Source organism: Panthera pardus, unplaced genomic scaffold (assembly GCF_024362965.1).
Source record: "Panthera pardus isolate Hobbes unplaced genomic scaffold, ASM2436296v1 HiC_scaffold_6, whole genome shotgun sequence".
Classification (NCBI taxonomy): domain Eukaryota; kingdom Metazoa; phylum Chordata; class Mammalia; order Carnivora; family Felidae; genus Panthera; species Panthera pardus.
The window spans coordinates 50,556,188-50,580,638 of NW_026526991.1; the positions used below are offsets into that span (position 1 = coordinate 50,556,188).

Here is a 24,451-nt window from a genome sequence, read left to right on the forward strand (position 1 = left end):
ACTCTTGAAGCTATTTGTTGTTATTTTATTACATTTTATGACTATTTATAAGTCAAAATGTAAGGAACTTGTTTAAAGAACTCAATAAATCTCGATCTAACGATTCACTTCCGGGGTGTGTCTGCCTGTCTTTGTCTTCTCTCTCTTTCACACCACCCACCCACTCCTCATCCTAAATATTTATTGAGGTCGCAGTGAGGGAGACGATATTATGGCTACCCTGTTCCTTGAATGAATTTTAAATTATTATTTGCAAGGCCTCTTCCAGTCGTGTCCAGACAACCGGAGGTGTTTCCATCCAGACTTGGTTGAAGAAATGTTTCAAGGTGGGAAATATTGGTTGTTCATTTCAGAGGGAGTAATAAGTAGCACACTGTGTTTTCTTGCTGAGGTGTGTAAGAGGTAAAATTAACGAAATCCAAAGAAGGAAATATCTTTACAGGAAGCTCTCCATGGAAACCTATCAAGCCACGAATTTGCAGAGTGCGAAGCGGCTTCTGGCAAAGCCACATCGTCGGAAAGGTTTATCAGTGAACAACGTTAGCACACGGAATGCTATAATTCTAGGGTAACTGCAGCCAGCAACTCCTAACTTTCCTGGATAACTACACAAATGTTTTCTTTTAGTGCGATCTTTAAGGTATTCTGTCTTAATTCTGAAGGTTTTCCTCATGCCTCTACATCTGAAACAATTCAATGCTGTCTTGATTTGAAGTCCCTCCTGGTTAGTGAGCTGGCTGTTGGTGATGTATCACATACAGTGGTTTCTATGATGTGGTTTGCTGATCATGGCAAGATGAATGAAGATCACAGTCACATTAAGTTGAGGACTATGGTCAGACTTAAGCCATTATCCTCGAGGTGTATGGCTGTTGATGTATCAATGTCCTCATGTTTAAGAATGGAATCTTCTCAAGGTTGTCATACACTCTGTGGATGCATGTCAAACGAAGTAAAATATTGTATTCTCTCATAACTTCATAAATAAGAATGTCTTGCTTTGAGGATGGAATAAAATGACAAGCTCCATTTGGCATCTAAATAATAAAAAGGTCGTGAAGAGATTGATGATTCTTGGCAGCTGGTCAAATTTCTTTGATGTCCACTATTTTTTTTTTTTTTTTTGCTAGAATACTGCATTTGTCACTCCCCGAACAAGTTGCCCACACATTTATGTACATAAATTATGGTGCCTTTATTACATCACTTCCAACCTATCTGGATAAAAGCATGGTGGAATTTTTTTCCCTGTGTGCAATTTCCATTTTGGTGGCCTTTCTGCTTCCTAATAAATTCCAGACAAAATATATACTTGAAGCCTGTTTTTTATGTATTTCAGCTTTCTGTGTTCAGCCACACTTTGTTTGGGAGATGTCCTGCAGGAATTCACTTAGATTTATGAATATTTGGAGAGTAATCTGCAGAAATGGGGGTCTGGAGATTCATATAATCCCATTGTATGTTGTATCTTTTCTTTTTTTTAACTCTATATTTCAATTTTTGGTAATTTGGATGTGATACTTAATGTATCGGCTTAATTTACTTATAGTTTCTCTCTCTAAAATATTATCCGAAAGATGTAAAAAAAATTCCAACCTCCTGGATGCATATGGTTTTCTGTCGCCAAAGACAGGCTAACTTTTTAACTTGCGCCATTTCACTAGCATGAGATAGAAAGATGCCCAAATGCCCTCAAGTGGTCTCAACCTACATTCACTCCTGCTGCTCCTTTTCCTCACTTCTCTGCACTCTAGATGTAGACGTTGACTTTTCCTGTTACTTAAAACCAACATTTATTTAAAAAAATTTTTTTTTAATGTTTTTATTTATTTTTGAGACAGAGAGAGACAGAGTATGAGCAAGGGAGGGGCAGACAGAGAGGGAGACACAGAACCCGAGGCAGGCTCCAGGCTCTGAGCTGTCAGCACAGAGCCTGATGCGGAGCTTGAACCCACGGACCATGAGATGGTGACCTGAGCCGAAGTCGGATGCTTAACCGACTGAGCCACCCAGGCGCCCCTTAAAACCAACATTTAAAGGACAAGTGTTTATATATATATTTATTTTGGTTTTCTTTTCTTTCTTTCTTTCTTTCTTTCTTTCTTTCTTTCTTTCTTTCTTTCCTTCTTCTTTCTTTCTTTAAATGTTTTATTGATTTTTGAGAGACAGAGTGTGAGTGGGGGAGGGGCAGAAAGGTGGAGACACAGAATTGGAAGCAGGGTCCCAGCTCGAGCTGTCAGCACAGAGCCCGCTGCTGGGCTTGAACTTGCAAACAATGAGACCATGATCTGAGCCCTAGTTGGACGCTTAACCGACTGAGCCACCCAGGTGACCCTTATTTTGGTTTTCTAATGTTTTAATATTGGCACTACTGAATAAATGTTTACTGGGGGGGGGGGGGATTCAAACACCAAATTGATAAAATCGGTTTATTGATTTTTTTCTTAAACAACACATAGAAAAAGAAACACCTTAAAGTCTAAACCTGCAATCTGTCAAGATAAAGAACATAAACTTGTTATATTCTTCATGTTGAAGAATTAGTAATACAACTCTATTAGGTTTACTGAGAAATCAGTCTATCCTTTGCAAAGACGTACGTAAGCATATGGCTCAGTTATCCAGCTCAGTGGGTTAGGGCCCCAGGTTCATGGGAATCTACAGAAAAATATGAGAATATGGTATTTCTGATAGTAGTGTTGACTGCCAACTTCATGTACTCTTTGCTCGCCTGGAATTGGGTTGACTGGTTGCATTGCTTTATGGTGGAGATGCTTAGGAGTAGAGTCAGAGGCTAGCAGTGGATAGGGTTTAGAGATGGGATAAGGGTACAAAAAGCCCTTAAATGAACAGGCAATTATCTGGAAACTGACTATGAAGTATGCAACAAAGTCTATTCTAATATTTAACTTTGTACTTTAAGAAAAATCACTTGACATATCATCTCATACCTGTTAGAAAGGCTAGTATCAAAAAGAGAAGAGATTGCAAGTGTTGGTAAGGATGTGGAGAACAGGGATCCCTTATGCACTATTGGTGGGAATATAAATTGGTACGACCACCGTAGAAAACAGTATGGAGGGTCCTCAAAAAAACTCAAAACAAAACTACCGTAGGAGCCCGTGATTCCACTCCTGGGTATTTATCTGAAGGAAATGAAATCACTAACTCAAAAAGATACCTTCACCCCCACATTCATTGCAGCATTTTTACAGAAAACAAGATGTGGAAACGGCGTAAGTGTCCATCAATGGATGAATGGGTAAACAAAATGTGGTATATATATTCAATGGTATGTTATTCAGCCATAAAATATAAGGAAATCCCGATATTTGTGACAACATGGATGGATCTTGAGGGCAGTGTGCTTAGTGAAATAAGTCAGACAGGAAAAGACAGATACTGTGTGGAATTTTTAAAAATGTGGAATCTAAAAAATCCCCCCAAACTCATAGATACAGAAAAACAGATTGGTGGTTGCCAGAGGTGGGGGAGGGAAGGTGGGCAAAATGGCTGAGGTGGCCAAAAGATACAATCTTCCAGTTATAAGATAAATAACTCCCGGGGATGTAATATGGAACAAGATGACTGTATTAACAATACTGTATTTTATATTTGAAAGTTGCTCAGAGAGTAGGTCTTTAAAGTTCTCATCACACACACAAATTTGTAACTCTAGTAGGGCGGTGGCTATTAACTAAGCTTATTGAAGTGACCATTTGGCAATAAATATATCAAATCATTATGTTGTACGCCTAAAACTAATACATCATATGCCAATTTTAACTCAATTAAAAGAAGGAGAAAATCACTTACCTAAAATAGCAGCAACAACAAAATAAGCCAACAACAATAACAAAAAGGAAACATTTCCCCAATCCTCAGGATTAAGTAGGGGATGATTATTTGCATATAGGTTTTTTTCTTTTTTTTTTTACACAAACTCTTTCTCAATCTTCTTGTTGCTATTTAACTCAGTAATCTCGATTGCATTAGAAAATAGTTTCACTTTCCAAAATATATAAAGAACTTACACAACTCAATACCAAAAAGCCCCAAATACTCCAGTTAAAACATGGACAGAAGACATGAACAGACATTTCTCCAAAGAAGACGTGCAGATGGCCAGCAAACACATGAAAAGATGCTCAACATTACTCACCACCAGGAAAATGCAAATGAAAACTGTACTGAGATATCACCTTACGCTTGTCAGAAGGCTGAAATCAAAAACACAAGAAACAGCAAGTATTGGCGAAGATGTGGAAAAAAAAAGGAACCCTTGTGCACTGTTGGAAGGAATGCAGACTGATAGAGTCACTGTGGAAAACAGTATGGAGGTTCCTGAAAAAATTAAAAATAGAATTACCATATGATCCAGTAATTCCACTACTGAGTATTTACCCAAAGAATATGAAAACATTAAGTTGAAAAACATATATGTACCATTCTGGTTACTGCAGATTGTTTACAATAGCCAAAGTATGGAAGCAGCCCAAATGTCCATCAAGGGATGAATGGATAAAGAAGATGTGGTATGTTTATACAATGGAAGACTACTTAGCCACAAAAAAGAATGAAATCTTGCCATTTGCAACAACATGGGATGTGGTATACATACCACATCTTCTTTATCCATTCATCCCTTGATGGACATTTGGGCTGCTGGAAGTCCAAGATCAAGGTGTCGTCACGGGATGGAGCTAGAGAGTATTGGGCTAAGTGAAATGAGTCAGTCAGAGAAAGATAAATGCCGTATGATTTCATTCCTATGTGGAATTTAAGAAACAAAACAAATGAACAAAGAAAAAGGGAGACAAACCAAAAACCGGACACTTAACTATAGAGAACTAATGGTTACCAGAGGGGAGGTGGGTGGGGGGTGGGCGAAATAGGTGAAGGGGATTGAGAATACACTTATCTTGATGAGCACTGAGCTACATATACAACTGCTGAATCACTATATTGTATACCAGAAACGAATATACCACTGTATGTTGACTGTACTGGAATTAGAAATTTTAAGACTAGTTCACTACATAAAGCTGGGGGCAAAAAAGAAAATCCAAAAAATAAAATTAAATGAAAAATCTCAAAAAAAAGAGTTCACTTAAAAAGTTAAGTTTTAGGGGTGCCTGAGTGGCTCAGTTAAGTGTCTGACTCTTGATCTCAGCTCAGGTCTTGATCCCAGAGGCGGGAGTTCAAGCCCCACTTTGGGCTACAGGCTGGGTGTGGAAGCCTACTTTAAAAAAAAAAAAAAAAAAGTTAAGTTTTAGAACAAAGTTTTGGCGAACATACTTTCTGTGTCTTGCACCATTTGTGAAATGATGCTATTAAAGGCTGTTAGTGCCTGTTGTGGCAACATTTTCCCTTCCTACCAAGGAAGAAACTGAGTTTTCTTAGTCCCAAAGAGAAAAACATAGTATCTTTGGCATGTGGGCTGGTTTGAACACTATGGTTGGAGCCAAGCAGAATAAGGAAAGGTCAGTCACCGAAAGGAATTGTGAGATACTTTACAATGAGCTACGCAGAAGAGGTTTAGATTTTCCGCTGTTAGAATTCGGTCAATCACCACCACGAACATTTACTGAGCGTCCACTACAAGTCAGGCGTTATTCTAGCCAACGGAAGCACGTGTTTCAGATGAGGAAAACCTTTTCCATGATCAGACAATAGCCATTGCGGGGGGCGGGGGGGGGGGGCTGTCACTAGATTACGGAGATGATAGTCATGGTAACAATAGCTATTCAGTTCAAAAAGAAATCGCTGAAGATCTGTTTTGTACGAGGCTGTCTGCCGGGCACTGGGCAGTAAGTAGTAGTGCCCAGTCTTCATTGCATTTTGAACTCTTTAAATTATTTTTTGTTATTTTATTTTACTAGTATGTGTAAGTCAATATCTAGGGAGCTTGGTCAAAGAACTCAATAGAGGGGCGCCTGGGTGGCTCAGTCGGTTGAACGTCCGACTTCAGCTCAGGTCACGATCTCGCGGTCCGTGAGTTCGAGCCCCGCGTCCGGCTCTGGGCTGATGGCTCAGAGCCTGGAGCCTGTTTCAGATTCTGTGTCTCCCTCTCTCTGCCCCTCCCCCGTTCATGCTCTGTCTCTCTCTGTCTCAAAAATAAATAAAACGTTAAAAAAAAAAATTAAAAAAAAAAACAACTCAATAGAATTTCCCCAAGAGGCACAATCTTAATCCGACTGATGATCCTCTCTCTCTCTCTCTCTGCCCCTTTCTGTCTCTTTCTCTCTCCTCTCTCTCATGCCCACACACTCCCCATTCTATCCCCATCTGGCAGCATACAAAACAGCTAGCCATCCCTACCCTCATGGAGCTTACCCAACAATGTGAAGAAAGAGGCAATACACCATTATAAATATGTCCACTATCTATCATATTGGCAAGTGATGAGTCTCTGAGGGTAAGTGAAGCAGGGAAATGCATTGAACCATGAGGGAAGGGTAATTTTATAAGCTTAAATGAAGGTGGTCAGAGAAGGTCTCATTGTGAAGAGACATTTGAGCAAAACCCTAAAGGAGGAGGGGGAGAAAGCCATGTGGATGTTTGGGGCGGGGGAGGTTTCATGTACAAGGAACAAGGAGGATACCCACATGGCCGGGATGAAATGGGAGAAGGGAGGTCTACAGGAGATGAGGAGGGAAGTGAGGTGAGCAGATGGTGAATATCCATGCCGCAGTGAGCTTGGGCTGCCATAACACGATCGCAGAGGCCGGTGGCTGAAACAACAGACATTTTCTCACAGAAAATTTCTCACATTATCGCAAATGGCAAGATTTCATTCTTTTTTGTGGCTAAGTCGTCTTCCATTGTATATACATACCACATCTTCTTTATCCATTCATCCATTGATGGACATTTGGGCTGCTGGAAGTCCAAGATCAAGGTGTCGTCACGGTTGGTTTCTGGTGAGACCTCTCTTCCTGGGTGTTCAGGGATGGCCTCACTATAACTTCACATAGCTTTTCCTCTGTGAATGCTTAGGGTGTTGGGAGGGGGGAGAGAGAGGCGGAAGGGAGAGAGAGAGAGAGAGATCTGGTTTCTGTCTCTTCTTTTTTTTTTAACTTTTTAAAAATGTTTTATTTATTATTTTAAGAGATAGGGAGTGAGCGGGAATGGGACAGAGAGAGAGGGAGATACAGAATCTGAAGCAGTCTCCAGGCTCCAAGCTGTCAGCACAGAGCCCGATGTGGGGCTCAAACTCGGGAATGGTAAGATCATGACATCAGCCAAAGTCAGATGCGTAACCGACTAAGCTGCCCAGGCCCCCCTGATTTCTGTCTCTTCTTCTAAGGACACTGGTCCTATTGGATCAGGGTCCCACCTTTCTGACCTCATTTAACTTTAATTATCTCCTTGAAGGCCCTATCTTCTAATACAGTCTCATTGGGAGTTAGAGCTTCAAAATGAGAGTTTGGGGGCAGCATGATTCAGTCCATGACCATCTACAGTTGCAGATAGTTGTAAGTCAGACGCAGGTAAGCCGTGGAGAGACATGCTCAGACTTTGTTTCTGAAAAAATCACCTTGGTTGCTGAGAAGCTGGGAGACCAGCTAGGAGGGTCCTACAATAAAATGGGAAGAGATGGTGACAACGGTAAACCATAGAGAGTAGGATCTGCTGTGCAAATGAATTTGAGGATAATCTGGATGTGACGTTTGTCATGCCATTGAGCTCTTCTATGAACCTTCCAATTTCTTTGTATATGAACCTCTCTGATATAAGACACTGCTGTGTCTTAATCTGTTGTGAAATGTGTAAGGAATTCCATATTGATGCAAATTAATGTTAATAATAGTCAAAGTATCAAAACTTACTAACAAAAGTTTGAAATTCAGAATATTTTGCCTTTTTCTTAGTTGGATGACACTTTCACTCCCTTGCAATTTGAAAAGTTATCTTGGGTGGAAAAAAGAAACCAGGTTAAAGAAAGCATTACTGGGGAAGTCTACAGGCGTGTGTTTGGGTTGAGAAATCTGCTTTCCTCCAATCTTCACTTGGCTGGCTTTTCTTGGCATACAGGCTTCACCTCAAAAGACTTCTCGCCTAAGGGACCTTCTCCGACTGCTCCATCAAAGGTGTTTCCTGCAGTCACTTTCCATGTTATCATGCTGCTTTATTTTCCATGGCACTTGGATGCTTTGATATTTTCCTATTTGGGTGTTCATTGTTCACGGTTGGTCTGCCCCTCCTAGAATCTGCACTCCAGGAGAACAAGGTCTTTGTCTTGTTCACCAAACATTCCCAGCGTCTAGAACAGTGCCTGGCGTGTAGTAAGCCCTCAATAAATATTTGTCAAGTGGATGCAAGGATAAAAAAAGAAAGCACGGAGACCCAGCTCACCAAGACTCGCAAAGTGCGTAAGGGGAAAGAAATCCCTTCTGTGTAGTGCAATGTTGAGGTTGACAGGGGACCACACAGTAGACAAAGGGCTGGGCACATTTCAGGGCTAGAAGCTTTGTATTTTTGAAGGTTTATGTGCAGATCTGGGAGTCAAGAGATTGGGGGTTCACATCTGCTCTATCTCCAACTCACTGTGTGACTACGGTACAAATCATTAACTTCCGCAAGCATTAGTTTCTCCATCTGGGTGGTGTTACGGGCTAGTTTAAACATTTAGAAACCTTCATTGGCATATATGACTCTATTTATGCTGTTTCTTTCAGGAGATTGAGTGCTTTGTGGAATCGAGCCCTGTTTTTCCCTTTGGTTTCTGAACTGCATTTCCTTGGCAGGCGAGGTGATTAATTGCCTTGAATTCCTCTTCTCCTGCTCCATTTCCCAGCTTTTCCCAGAGAGTGTCCTCATTCGGACTGCATGACTTTGATGGGAAGGACAAGGCCTTGATCATCTGAAGATATGCCTTGGGTTGTCATTCCCCACCTTTATTCCTCTTTCTTTGCTTACTCTAGCTAGGTGAATCCCCCAGCTTTCCACCACCCAGATATGCAGGCCTGGCCCAGCACGAGAGGGACACATATAGCTGTTAGTCATCTCCCAGTAGACAGAGTACAGAAATTAAGACTTGGGCTCAGATCCAGAAAGCCGTCCATGCCTCTCTCCTTCATTCTCCCTTGCCAGCCAGACATTCTCTGCTAGGAGGAGGCCTCGGTCCTGTAAACAGCTGTTGGGTGACTTCCTTCTTCACTTCACTGCATTCTCACCTCCAAAGAATCCAGCTTCTCTTTAGATCTGCCTCGGGCTTCTATCCTCTGGCCCTACCTAATCGTGAAGCAAGGGAGATACTGGCATGGCAGTGAATGGCATAAGCTTGGGATTCGGCCAGACTTGGGTTAAAATCTAGCAATACGACTAACTCCGTGAGCTTGGGCAAGTTACTAAATCTCTCTGGGTCTCAATTTCTCCGGTAAAATGAAGACGAGGAGGGATGGTAAGAATGAAACGAAATGACGTGAGTCAAGAATTCAGTGTAGCGCCTGGAATGCATGCAAGTGTGGTAGTTCCTGGTGCCCTCTTCACCAAGCCGAGGGAACTCACCTGATGACATTATGCTCACTCTTTTTCCTTAGTTTCAAGGGTTGTTGCTGAAGGTTTCAAACTTTTGGTTTGAAAAGTTAATCTCCACCTTTCTGAGACCTCTAATTTGTACAAGGAGGTGATCAAATGATCTTCGCCATGGGTATTATCTACTCATCAGCTTGGCTCTGATGATTAGGGTTTCTGGTGCTCAGAAACATCTCATTTCATCCTTTAAATAATTATCCTGTAAAACAAGAAAGTCGCTATGTCAACACAATGCTACGTCGACACAGACAAAATCAGACAGAAGTTCACAGAGTTTCCCAGAGAAGAGGAACCTAGATATAGCCCATCTAGGTGATTCCAACTGGATAAGAACATGTTGATATCTTATGGACTACTTAACTCTTCTTCAAATGTTTGATGTTAGCAATATTTTTTTTTTAAAAATAGTTGTATTCTGAAGCCAACCTAATCTTTTCCATGCAGTGGATGGTGCATTGGCTTCCTAGATAGCCTGGACTGATGAAGTATTTGCTTAGTGCCATGGATGGAATTTGTTTTCTCTAAAAAAGGAAATAACAGGGCATCTAGTATACATGTGCCAACTTCTCAAGTGGCACAGTAGGCTTTCTTGAGGGGCATGTAATGTTTTCTGGTTTTAAGTTCTAACTTATCCTATAGGTTACAGCAATGAAGTGGAGCAGAATCTGTTGGTGTTAAGAAGTCTTAGTGCTAGAAGAAAGAAAAAGAAAGAAAAAGAGAGAGAGAGAGAGAGAGAGAGAGAGAGAGAGAAACAACAAACAATGGAAGCATTGTAAGAAATATTTATAAGTCAAATGTTACAGAGAAAAACTCCAAACCAAAACCTATTTCAAAAAATGTTGGAGGAAATGGTATATCTTTTATGTGCTTAAGAAAACAGTTAAAAAGAACTTCACAGCATTGGGTCTATTAAGTACATTTATTCCAGTGATTTCCCAGATATTTCCAAGTTCCATTTAAAACAGAAGTCTCCTATCAAGAAATCCTTTGAAATTATTTACTCTTTTATGGTTGTAAAGTATGGAAACATAATACTTTTAATGGAAACTCTAATAAACGGCACATGCTATGAAGTGTCTACTGATGTGCTTTATAGGTTAGGGCTCTTACGTCACACGAACTTGCCAGTCTACGCTTCTGATCCCCGTAAATGCCCCAGTGATGTGGAAGAGGACAACTGGAAGGGCAAGGCCGTGCAAGAATGGCCTGGATCATTCATCCTCAGCAGAAAGATACGGCAGCCGCAGTCCTTCTGACAGGAAGCAAATTTGGCCAGCAGGCGGAAACAGAATTATGTGGATTAAGGACTTTGTTGTGCTTGAGGGATGGTGAGTTGGTGGTCACCATAACTTGAAAAAAGGTTTTTCTTATATTCAATATAAAGGAATGTTTTGTATAAGCCTGGTTGTGAATCCCCAGAATAAAATAGTATGTAACATTTTTAGCACGTATTTAATTGGCAACAGAAAAATGAAAACCACTTGACTTATAATGTTGAAATGGTATTCTGGTTAAAATCAACTCCCATACAAGACAATTTAATGTGCTTCACCAAATGCATATTTTCATGCAAAATAAATGTATTTTAAAGTTATATATCCTTAATTTTATGCTGAAATGGTACTTGCAGTCCACAGATGCATTCCCCTCCCCCACCCCAGCAAATTAATTTTCAGTGAAATGTTTTCAAAGCATTTTTACTTGTATATGCTTCAAATTAACAATTTGAAGCAAATAGTAATTGATTTATTGACATCTGATGGATTCATGCTTGTGTTCCTTGGTTTGAAAATCTTGTTAAAATGTTGTTAATAATCTATGGATATACATTTTAAACAACTGTCATTAAATTTAGAATAACTGTCATTAAATAAGGAGAAGTAAATTTAATAGTGTAGTTGCCATATATTTAAATACCAGTGGATGATTGGAAGCAGATTTATTGAGGGTTTAATCAAGGCTGGATAGATTCATGCCTTTTCAGCAACTATATTCATTTTATATTCTTTTGTTTCATTTTTCTATTTTAAAATGAATGGTTTGTAGGTATGTGAACTAGTCTCATATCAAAAGCTGAAGCATCAATTAATTAGTACCAAAATATGTAGGATGTGCTATATTGCTCAAGATAATTCAAGACTGTATATTAATCCTTAGTGAACCTGGTAGAGTCTTTCCCGAAAGACCCAGAGAAGCCCAGAGAGGAATGGCTGTTAGGAAGAGAGAAGAAATTCACCTGATTTTGTTCATATTTGCCACTTGGTAAAACAGTTGTCTAACCTCTTTTAAAATGCCTTTAATTCTATGGCTAAAATATCAAAGACTGATACTTTTAACAACATGGTTCAGAAATGTCAGTTTGATACACTTGGACTATCCTGTTTTAGTTTCATTTTATTTTGAAAGAACAAGACATATCTTCCAAACTATCTGGAGAGGTTGGTTTCTTTTCGCCAGGCTTCAGCCCACCCTATCCCGAGTTTGAAGCATTTTGTTAGATGCCTTTGATCTTCTGTTTGACTTCTGCTTCATGGAAAAATGCTCATAAACCTTCAGAGAATGGCTTTCTTTACTTTTAGCTTTATTCAAGTATTATAAACAGTCGACAGATCTATAGCAAAACGATTTTAAGAGCACTTAGGACCCACATGCTAATTTATTTGCTCACCACCAAAAAGGCTTGCTTGGTAAAAAGAAGTTTAAAAAGTTCAACTTGGCTTCGTGAAAAAAAAAAAAAAAACTCCACTTTTAAGTGGCTAAAAGGATTGCGTTTCGGGTTTTTTTTTTTCTTTTTTGAAATATTAAGATCTCTAAAGCAACAATCTTTTTAAAGATGTTATGCACAAGGATTGGCATGACGTTTGAAATGGCTTCAAGAGTTCCTGTTACTCTTGACATGCTGGCAAACACTTCACAGATGTGCTTTCTCACTGCAGCCCCGTCAAGAGAGAATACAAAATCCGCGACTACAAACAAGTCCCCGCATGTCTTAATGCTAGGGCAAGAGTAGGCTGGAAGATGTCAGGGTGAGATGTCCTCTAATCCATCATTACTCCAGCCTAATTGTTGCCTCTCCACAAATGATGGGATCTACCAATTGAGCTCCACGTTCTTGGATGTTGGATAACAATTGTGGTTTCAGATAAAACAAGCAAACAAACAAACAAAATTAGAAATCTTTGCCATTTGGCATTTTGCAATTCTGAAGACGTCTTTCAGTATAAAATGTGGGAAAGGTTTAGAGATCGTTTGTGCTATAGCTTTTTATTTTTTTTATTTTTTAAATTATTTAAAATTTTTTTCTAACATTTATTCATCTTTGAGAGACAGAGTGTGAGTGGGGGAGGGACAGAGAGAGAGAGAGAGAGAGAGAGAGAGAGAGGGAGACAGAGTCTGAAGCCGGCTCCAGGCTGTCAGCACAGAGCCCGACGCGGGGCTCGAACTCACGGACCGCGAGATCATGACCTGAGCTGAAGTCAGACGCTTCACCGACTGAGCCACCCAGGTGCCCCTATACTATAACTTTTTAAAAATGGAGTCTTCTAGAGCTCTACAGGAGTTGCAAACTGATGTGTCCTATGCTGAATCAGTACTGATGAGGGACTTTATTTGGACAACCGCTTAATTTCATGTTAAGATTCAGATTTCAGCTTCAGCTCTAGCAACACTGGCATTTTCTCCAGCAACACCAACTGGAAATAGTAGCGGCTGCACATTTCATAGGGACTGTTTAATTTTTTAAAGAATTTTCTCCACTTTTAACCATGACACTGGGCTTCTTGGCTTATTTACCCATGGTCTTCAGGTGGCATTTGGGTCTGTGACTCCTGTAGTGTAATATCACTCTGAAATACTAATGATGTTACTGCTGTGTCTGTATGAGGGAGTCTGAAAAATTTAAGTTCTGTTCTCAGGAGATACCCATTATGCAAAACTGATCCCTGTTCTTTAGCAGGACATTGTGTTGATGCAGAAGTTGCTTGGGAAATCTATAAACCATTCTCTCAATGGATCTGACTCAGTGGCCTTAGTCATTGATGGTGGAGCTTCAGGGTGGTAAGGAGTTCTACTCTGGGCTCAGTGGGAGAACCATCTCTCGCCATGTGGGTGGCATATAATATGCAAACCCCCCAAAGAATGCCAGTTCCGGGAGGACGACTCCTTGTCAAATCCTGTGTACCTGGAAAAGTGTTTGGCATGCCCGCGAATATTCTGGAATGAACTAGATGGATTATTTATGGAACGTTCAAACTTAACTTGAACAGGAAATAGTTTAAGAATGGCCATTATTATTATTACTGATCACTGAATGCCTTCTATGTGTTAGGTAGCTTACAAGCACCATTTGATTTATTTCTCACCGCAATTCCACAGGAGAGGTGTTGTTTACCTGTTACATATGGGAACACTGAGAATCAGATTTTTAATGTCTGGTCATATGACTAGAAACACCAGTGGTAAAGGCAGAAGCGCGGGCAGCTGCAGGTGGCGCTCTGGCTCCTTAGAGCCAAGCCCGCTGGACGTCCGCCTGGTACCTCGGTGAGGCCAGGGCCCCCAGATCTTGCCTCTCCTCCGGTGTGTTGGGGACAGGTTAGGCGACAGCACCCGCTCCTCTGAGGAGACACAAAGGTGGTTCCCCAGTGCTCAAATTTCTGGACCACCTTTGCTTTCTCCTCTCCGACGTTGGGCAGTCCTGTCCCCATTCTCTTTAGCCCCCCCAGAACTTCTCGCCCTAAATCTCCCCCACACGAGTGCTCCACCTTCATGAACCACCTCTTCCCCCACTCCCCTCATTTTCTTCATCCTCTTCGCGCTCCTGGGATCACACTTTGAGGGCAGCCTTTGAAAAACAGAATAGTGGACCAGAGCGGGGTGGGGGTGGGGTGGGGTGGGGGGTTAATAGTCCGGGGGCATGCCAGGGAGGGAGATACGATGGCTTCCTCATCTGGCAACGAGGATGCTCTCACGATACCTAGAGCTGCTATCAATAAGATGATCAAAGAGACTCTCCCCAATCTGGTGGCCAACGATGCCCGGGAGCTGGTGGTGAACTACTGCACTGAATTCATTCACCTCGTATCTTCTGAAGCCAATGAGATTTGCAACAAATCTGAAAAGAAGACCATCTCACCTGAGCATGTCATACAAGCACCAGAAAGTTTGGGCTCTGGCTCTTATATCAGTCAAGTAAAAGAAGTCTTACAAGAATGCAAGACTGTAGCATTGAAAAGAAGAAAGACCAGCTCTTGTTTGGAAAACCTTGGCACTCCTGAAGAAGAGTTATTGAGACAGCAGGCAAGAATTATTTGCAAAAGCCAGACAGCAACAAGCAGCACTGCACCAGCAGGAATGGCTTCAAGTCTGCTTGACTCCAAAATATATGTTCTTTCTTGGGGTGCCAGGGTGGCTCAGTTGGGTGAGCATCCGACCCTTGATTGCAGCTCAGGTCATGGGATCGAGCCCCGGGTCAGGCTGAATATGGAGCCTGCTCAAGATTCTCTCTCTCTTTCCCTCTGCCTCTCCCCTGCTCACTTTCTCTCTCAAAACAAAACAGAATATGTGTTCTTTCTGCTATTCTTTGTTTCCTTTTAAGTAGAAGATCATATTTGGAAACATTAAGTGAAGTGATGATGGAAAGGTTCTATCTAAAAGACACCAAAACATCTGACAAATTGCTGACATCATGAATTTAGTCAATTGGCTTAGCTATTTATTCCACAAAATCAGCAGTTTGTGAGTTTACTGATCAGTTGTGGACCTTGTAGGGGAGCTGGGAGAATGGAGAACGCAAGAGTTAATCTGTGAAGTGGGATCAGAAAGGTTACAAGACTGCCCACATTGAATTGGTTATTCAGCCTCAGACCCTCTCCTCTCACCTGGCAAGTGGCCTTCCTGACCCCATCCTTTTTCATCCAGAGCCTGAAGGGTTGAATTTTCTCAGGGTGTCCCCTTCACCTCTGATTTGTCCCACTATGGCTTAAAAAGGTGGCCAAACTCCCGAAGCTTTTGGCCTTCCTTGCTTCATGTTGACCTGTCTGCTTTATCTCAGATCTCCATCTTGGTACATCTACCTCTGGCCTGGTAATCCTGCTCCAACCTCTGATTTTTCCCCTAGCCTGGAAGTTTGGTGTTATGTATTTTTGACCTTGAACAGTAGCCAGATCCAGTTAATCCAACGATAGGAACGTAGCACACAAGACTCAAGGCAACTGACTTTAGTTGGACTGATCTGAACGGGTCAATGTAGCATGAGTCTTGGAAAGTTGTTTAACTTCTGTGGCTCATGATTACATTTTCCTCTCTTCTTCATAGAGTTGTGGGAACAGCTTTAATGGTGCTTATAAAGTTGTTAATTGAAAACGCTCATGGGGGCACCTGGGTGGCTCAGTCAGTTAAATGTCCAACTTCAGCTCAGGTCATGATCTCATGGTTTGTGGGTTTGAGCCTCAAATCAGGCTCTGTGCTGACAGAGTGGAGCCTGCTTGGGATTTTTTCTCTCTCTGCCACTTGCACTTTCTCTTTCTCTCAAAATAAACTTTTTACAAAATTAAAAATTAAAAAAAAAAAAGAAAATGTTCATGAATTCAAGGTAGTATATTAGTAACATTTTAAATCAAGTTTCTATTAATTTATATCTAAAAATAATTACATAGGTATAATACAAAAATAGTTTTCACATACAAAAATCAAATAATTATGAAATCCAAAACAGAGAATCAAAACTGAAGCAATGTATAAAATGATAACCATTAAGGGAAAATAATGAACTTATTTGACTTTTTTAGATAAAGTTTTCTTAGATGACATTTTTATCTGTATCTCTCACCATGATTTTTTCATCAAAAAATAGTATAGTTTAGGTATAGTAAAATTCACCCTCTTTAGTAGAAAGTTCTATGAGTTATGTCAAATGCATGGTCACATAACTACCACCATATTAAAAATATACAATAGTTCCATCACACCAAAATATTTTCTGTGCCTCTTGGTAGTCAGATTCTACCCTCAACCCCAGTCCCTTATAATCAGGGACAGCCAATATAAAATATTTGGATTCCCTAACCATTTGCAGATATCATCTGGCTCTTTTCACACTGCCCTGTGGGAATTGGGGTTAGAGTTATCAGCACAAGAAAATACTGATATTCTGGTGATTGCTATCACTATGAGTAATGAAATACTTTTCTATGATGCAAGAATCTTGTGCCCTCTGCCAGCATCCATGAAAACAGGGCAGGTTAACTTGTTTATTTGCAAGTATGGTAAAATTTGAGGCCATTTATATGATTCTCGACTAGCTTATTTATTCCTTTCCAATATATATGTCTTATTTTTTTTTCTTGCCTTGTTGCATTGGCTAAAAATTCTAGTATGATGTTGAAAAGGAATTGTAGGAGGGACACCTTTGAATTGTTCCCAATCTCGAGGAAGGTGGGACATCCAGTTTCTCACTCTTAAGTATGACACAAGGTGTTGGTTTTGGTAGATGCCTTGTGTCAGTTTTAGATGTTCCCTTTTATTCCTTGTTTTCTCAGTTTTTGCTGAGGATTTTTTTCATCTTTGTTCAAGATGGATATTGGTACTTTTATTATAGCATCTTTGTTTTGATTTTGGCATCAGAATAATGCTGGCATAATTAAATAAATTGAGAATTGTTCCCACCTTTTCTATATACAAACTCTGGAAGAGTTTGTACAAAGTGGTGATTATTTCTTTCTCAAACATTTGGTAGAACTTACAATGAAGTCATCTGGGCCTGGAATTTTCTTTTCTGAAAGGCTTTAAATTAGAAATTCAATATCTTTAAAAGATATAGGACTAGTCAAGCTATTTATGTCTTCTTGAAGGATCTTTTTTTAGGATGCTTAAGATCACTGGTTGATAGTTCCAACATCTCTGTCATGTTTAAGCATGATTCTGTTGATTGCTTTGTCTCTTAGGAGTGTGTTTTTATTTGCTGCTTTGTATGTCTTGCAATTGTTGATTGAAAGCTGTACATCTTATGTAGAACAGTACAGACTGAGGTTGATAATGGGCATGCCTTTTATTTTGCTAGGCCTTTAATGTGTGGGAAATCGTTCAAGACAGTAGGGGTGGGTTTGGGTTATTTTCCTGCTATGTTTACAGTCACTACCACAAGCTTCAACTTCTAGCATTACCTTGTGTTTAGGGTAAGGAGTGGTTTGCCAGAAGGTTTTTCTTAATATCTTCTTCACTCTCAGATTTAAGTCTTCCCATTAGGCCTGTGCCTCACAAAGGGCTCTCTCCATACTTTTGAGGACTGGATACCTGTTTCTTGAGTTTGCTAGCCTGGTGTTGGGAATGGACTGGAGGTGTGTTTTATTGTTCTGTTTCAGTCCCAGTCTTAGATAGGTGCTTCATTCTGTGTCTTAGAGGTGGGGCCTTGGCAGCGATTCTTCTCACCCAGAGGTTGGCAATCTCTAATGATCTGAGCCTAGATGTATTCCTCCCTGTCCTCAGAGGGTTTTGTCTGCTCCTTTTCTCACCTGAAATGTGTCTTCATCTGTACCTTGAGGGTAACAGGGTTTAATGCCCTTCCTCCAATGGGATAAGGCTTTTATTCTGTAGGAGACATATGAGAGGATATGGGAAGATCTTCATGCCTTCATCTCAGTGGATGCTCTTTCTTTCTCGATGTACCCTAAGAGACGCTTCTTCAGATTTTCATTCTATGTCCAGTTTTTCATGCACACTCAGTGAGGTCTGTGAGAGGGCCCTATAAGGGAGTGTGAATTTCTCTATCTCTGTGGCTCTCGGCAGTTCTGTGCTTTCACTCTAAACTTTATACCATATACTCTCACACTTGACCTTTAAATGTTCGTTAACAATTTCAGCAAAATTTTTAATTTTCCCAAACTGGCAGAGCAGGAGGTGTCAGTATGGAAGTTGACATTTGTCACAACAAAGACTGAAAGGTTTGGTGCAAAGAGCCCAAGGACCAGGGCATCTACCTGAGACCGTTGGTCACGTTGTATGGGTTTCTGGCCAGATGAACCGACTCTACCATTAGCCAAGTTGGGTTGAAGAAGTTGTTCAAGAATTGCACCAACCGGCCACCTCTGTCCCTCTCCTGGATGATCTGTAAGATGAAGCTGCCTGGCAAGGAAGACAAAACAGCTGTGGCTGTAGGGACTAGAACTGATGATGTGTGTGTCAGGAGGTGCCCAAACTGAAGGTGGACGTGCTGCAGGTGAGCAGCCATGCCCAGAGCTGCACCCTCAAAGCTGGGGGTGAGATCCTTACCTTTGACCTGTTGGCCCCAGACTTCCCCAAGGACTGTGGCACCTTCTTGCTCTCTAGTCCATGCAAGAGCTGAGAGGTATACAGGTATTTCAGCAAGGTCCCAGGAACCCTGCACAGCCACACCAAATCCTACATGTAATTCAAGGGCCAGAAGTTGGAGTGGCCCAGAGGCTTCAGGGCGAGCCTTGGCTACTAAAATGAATCCCACATCCTGCCTTGTTATTGAAAAGATTTTGGATGCTAAAAAATCCCCCCAACTTTAGCCAAATTTTTCTTACCAGCTTGTATAGCCTCTGGTGTTTGCTGCAGCTAAGTAGGTGCTCTTCCTGGAGGCATCTTTGTTTGCATTTCTTAAATTAACTATTTGCCCTGAGACCACATCTCTGTGATAGATTCAATAAAAGTTGGATTTTTGTAAATTATCTAGTCTTTTTTTTTTTTTATCACAAGTATGGTGTGATGTTCTTTCCTGTTTCCTACATCCCATAGTGAAGCCAGAAACCCTATTTCTTGACCTATAAGAAAATTTGTTTCTAGGTTTTCAAACCATCTATGAGTAAATTGTATTTTACAGACCAAATGTCAGTTAGGTCATTTTGGACCTCAAGTAAAGAAAATCCAATCCAAAATACATAAACCAAAAGTTTGTATTATCTCAATGGGAGAGGTTTAGTTAAATCAAGTCAACAATTTTGTTAGGGTTCTAGGTTCTTTCTCCTTTCCACTGTGCTAGTCTCAGGACATTGTTGTGTCCTTTAGAGTAATTTCCTCCAGTGTCCCAAGTGGGCTACCAAAGTTCTGGACATCACATCACAGAGGTAAAAACAAACAAGCCACATATAAAAATATAAATAAAATCAATGGCCAATTGATATCTTTTTTTAAAAGTAGTCTTCATGCCCAGCATGGAGCCCAATGCAAAGCTTGAACACATGACCCTGAGATGAAGACCTAAGCTGAGATCAAGAGTCAGACACTCAACTGACTGAGCCATCCAGTGCCCCCACATCATTATTTTTTAAGGGAAAGGAAAATATCGCAAGAGGCTTCCTATCAAATTTGCCAAATGTCTTATTGAACACATACCCATTGCTCAATTGTTGCTAGAATAGGAATGGAGCTACCCTATTCGATTTAACATCAAGATTTGCCTCTGGGCTAGAAAGGGAACAAATTCCGCTGAAGCGCATGGCCACCTGATAGCTGAGAAAAATCAAGATTCTATGAGCAAAGAAGAATATGGGGGAATGGTTGTGACTAGTGGTTCATGACTGTTAGAGTTCATAAGGCATAAAGAGGACAAGCTTTGCAGTCAGGTGTATCTAGGTTCAAATCCTAGATTTGTACTTTGGAAAGTACAAAGGGGATAATATTTTGTAAATACTAAGTAGTTAACTATTTCTCTCTTTCTTTCATGAAATCATGTTCCTTGGCATTCATTTTGATCCTATAGCTCAGGAAGGGGCCATGGATAATGCCACCTCATGAAAGTAGAGGAGATGATTTTAAATATGGTAAATTCAGAATATAGTAGCTGTTGTTACCCCACAACAATATTATAAATTGTTATAATATATTTAGCTGATAGCTTTTTCTAATTAAAGGCTCTTTATTACTGCTGCATGTTCTACTTTGAGAGAAGATAGAGAAGTATTTTCTAGCTCAAATGCAGAGTGAGAGGCCTTTGGTTGATCTCCCCTTCTGTGATAACAAGGGACAGGGTCATATGGCCAAAATGGCAATTTAAGGCTTTTCCATTATAGAGGAGGGGCCTGTATTCCTTTTTTTTTTTTTTTAATTAAGAAAATTTTTTTTAATGTTTTTTATTTATTTTTGAGAGAGAGACAGAGTATGAGCTGGTCAGGGGCAGAGAGAGAGGGAGACAGAATCCACAAAGCAGACTCCAGGCTCTGAGCTGTCAGCACAGAGTCTGACACGGGGCTCGAACCCATGAACCACGGGATCATGACCTGAGCCGAAGTTGGACGCCCAACCACAGCTGTGAAGTATACAGGGCCAAAGAGGTACAATGGAAGAAAGAGAGAGCTTGAGGAAACAGTGTTTGTCTTTTTGTTCACAGCTATGGGACTCTGCAATGAAAAAGAAAAGAGCTCTGGACAGGTAAAAAATAGTTTTGACAAGTTTAGAAAGACTGTTATTTACCTTTTGCCATAACATAAAGATAAGACACTGTTCAGGTTAAAGTGCAGTGCATCTAGAAGAGAATCAAAAAAGCAAATGAGCCTTTTTTTGTATATCCCTCATCAAAGAAGTTATTTTGCTTTGGTTTTTTAAAAAAATTTATGCCTAGCCTTCTTAATCTCTCAGCATATTTATTTCCCTAAGGCCCTTGATCATATTAGTTCCTGGAGTAGTCTTTCCAAATTGAAAGTGTTATATCCATGCTGTAAGAATAGGATGGGCCTCCACCCATAATTTGATTTCAGTGTAAAAGACATCCCAAGAGCATATGAAAATACAGGATTAGTTTCCCGAGAGCCTCTGGTCACAACATTTTTATCAACCTATCAACACATAATTTTGTTTTATGTGTGTGTCTGTTTAAAAACATCTTATTTAATATATATTGTTGATTCACTAACAATGAACTCACAGAAACATCACTATAACTCATGCTCTAACACATGCTCTGTCAGACTTCTTAAGTGTTGCCAAAAAACTTCACACAGATCGCTGTCTCACTTTTGTTTCATTTTTATTTTCTTAATTACCAGGGAAGGGGAAAATCTTTGTGTGTGGCTATTTGCCATTTGGTTTCCCTTTGCTGTGAGTTGCCTGTTCAGATCATTTACCCGCTTTTCTTTTTGATGTCCCCTTTCCCATTAATTTATAGATTTTTAAAATGTACATTTTGTATGCTAATATTTTCTTGAATGTATGTTCTACATTGTCTTCTAATAGTGTGTCTTTACATTTTGTGTAGATGGCCTTTGTCATACAGAAAATTTTAATTGCTTTCATGAGGTAAATTTTGTGTTTTCTTTAAGAAATTCTTCTTTTTTTAAAAAAAATTTTTTTTTAACGTTTATTTATTTTTGAGACAGAGAGAGACAGAGCATGAACAGGGGAGGGGCAGAGAGAGAGGGAGACACAGAATCTGAAACAGGCTCCAGGCTCTGAGCTGTCAGCACAGAGCCCGACGTGGGGCTCGAACTCACGGACCGTGAGATCATGACCTGAGCCGAAGTTGGACGCTTAACCGACCAAGCCACCCAGGCGCCCCTAAGAAGTTCTTCTATACCATAAGGTCATAAAGATATTTCATCTATATTGACACTCTCCACATTGTCTTCTCATAACTTTAAAGTTTTGCATTTCGCAGACCTTTAATCAACACAGAATTCATTTTTATATATAAGGTCTGTAGGGATTTGTTTTTAAACTATAAGGATATAGTCAGTTTTCTCTACCTCACTTACTAGATAGATCTTTCTTTCTCCACTATTTATTCTGTCACTGTCATGCACCGCCCCTCCCTCCCCACCCCCCCCCCACCCCCCGTCCCAGCCCTCCCTCCCAAGCACCAGAAGTACGTATACCAAGTTCTCTGTATGTGTATGTCTGGCTGGAGTCTTCTATCTTGTTCCATTAGTTCATCTAGTTATCCTCAAACTAATATCACATTGTTTATTTTATTAAAAAAATTTTTTTTAACGTTTATTTATTATCGACAGACAGAGAGACACAGAGAGTGAGCAGGAGAGGGGCAGAGAGAGGAGGAGACACAGAATCCGAAACAGGCTCCAGGCTCTGAGCCATCAGTACAGAGCCCGACGCGGGGCTCGAACTCACAAACTGCAAGATCATGACCTGAACCAAAGTCTGTCACCCAACCGAGCCACCCAGGTGCCCCTATATCACATTGGTTAAAGACCAAAGCTTCATAATCAATCTTGATATTTGGAAGGGCAAGATGCTCCCCTCTTTATTCTTATTTTTTGAAATTATCTTGATTGCTCTTGATCCTTTACTCTTCCATATGCATATTAGGATCAGTTTGTCAAATTCAGTCAAAAGCCCTGTTAAACTTTGAATTAGAGTGGCAATAAATTCATAGACTACTTTGAGAAAAATTGTCATTCTTACAAAACTGAGTGTTTTCATCTGTTAACATTCTGTACATTTTCATGTCCTAAAACACTTTTTTTTTTTTTTTTTTTTAAGTAGACTCCATGCCCAGCATGGAGTCCAACACGGGGCTTGAACCCACAACCCTTAAATCAAGGTCTGAGCTGAGATCAAGTGTTGAGTGCTCAATTTTCAATTTTATATGTAGAAAATCACATTATTGGTTAATACTGACCATACCGTTTTGCTCATTCTTTGAGTTCTTCTCTCTGTCTTTGTTTCTGTTTCTGGACTTCTATCCTGAATCTAAGCAGGAGAAGTGAGCATTTTTGCCTTCTCCCTGATTTTGAACATAAAACTAATATAATGCTATGTGTCAATTATATCTCAACTAAAAAATAATGCTTCTAATGTTTCATGTTTAGAATGACATTTGCTTTAGGTTGTTGGTGGTACCTACATCAGGTTAAGAAAATTTCTTTTTGTTCCAAATTTACTACATCTTTTTATCTTCCTTTTTTCTTCCTCCCTTCCTCTCTTTTCTCTTTCTCTTCCTCACTTCCTTTTGTAAAAGGTTAATAAATATTAAATTTTACTAAAAGTTTGTGCATCTATGTTTATAACTATGTTTAACATATAATTTTTCTCCTAGTAATTTGTCCTTGTGGAAGTTTATTTTTATTTATTTGTGTGTACTTTGTGGAATTTTCTTTTACATAAATCTTTTTTCTAAAGGTTTATTCGTTTTTGAGAGAGGGAGAGAGAGACAGAGTGCTAGCAGGGGAGGAGCAGAGAGAGGGGGACACAGAATCCGAAGCAGGCTCCAGGCTCTGAGCTGTCAGCAGAGAGCCTGATGCGGGGATTGAACCCATGAATCATGAGATCATGACCTAAGCCAAAGTCAGGTGCTTAACCGACTGAGTCACCCAGGCAACCCGCCTTGTGGAATTTTAATAGCAATGTTTCGCTAGCTTCATAAAAGAAACTGGGGGCTACTCCTGTTTTTTAGTCTCAAGAACTCTTGTGTAATGTAGGAATTATATGTTCCTTGAAGGCTGGGTGGTATCCGATCCAATACCTTTTTTATATATTAGGTCGAATGTGCATCTAATAACTCTAATATTAATAATCATTAAATTACTATTTGTAATTATATTAATAAGTTATGTTAACATAAAATAATATTTAATTCAATTATTAAATTAATATACTAATAATATAACTTAATATATAAATTAAGTTAATACGTTTCATATGTTACATGAATATAATTTAATATGTAATATTTTCTTCTTACCTCACAGTTGAGGCAGCAGCTGTATTCCAGCTACTCCAATAATGCCCTGGTTTTCTTTTTTGGAACCTTTTGAGCGTATCCTCTTTCTCTGGGAATTGAAAAAACTCCCGGGTGATCTGAGTGTGTTGAGAAACACAGGCCTAGCCTTCTGACGGATTCTCAGAGGAACTTTCTCCTTGGCTTCTCCTGTCTCTCCAATGCTCACTGAGGTGACCTGCAAATTGCCTGACTGTGGTGTTAGGATCTTATTTCAAACACTGA

General features: G+C 40.0%; 1 protein-coding gene and 1 pseudogene across 1 annotated transcript; both read left to right on the forward strand.

The window, feature by feature from the left end:
* Positions 1 to 14,472: 14,472 nt before the first annotated feature.
* LOC109270265 (protein Dr1-like) lies at positions 14,473 to 18,261 on the forward strand. Its single transcript, XM_053895322.1, is given in 3 exon segments — positions 14,473 to 14,835; positions 14,837 to 14,899; positions 18,130 to 18,261. Coding segments are annotated over 3 exon segments (558 nt in total).
* Positions 18,262 to 18,440: 179 nt separating this feature from the next.
* On the forward strand, positions 18,441 to 19,000 carry LOC109270600 (ribosomal protein L18-like; annotated as a pseudogene).
* Positions 19,001 to 24,451: the final 5,451 nt, after the last annotated feature.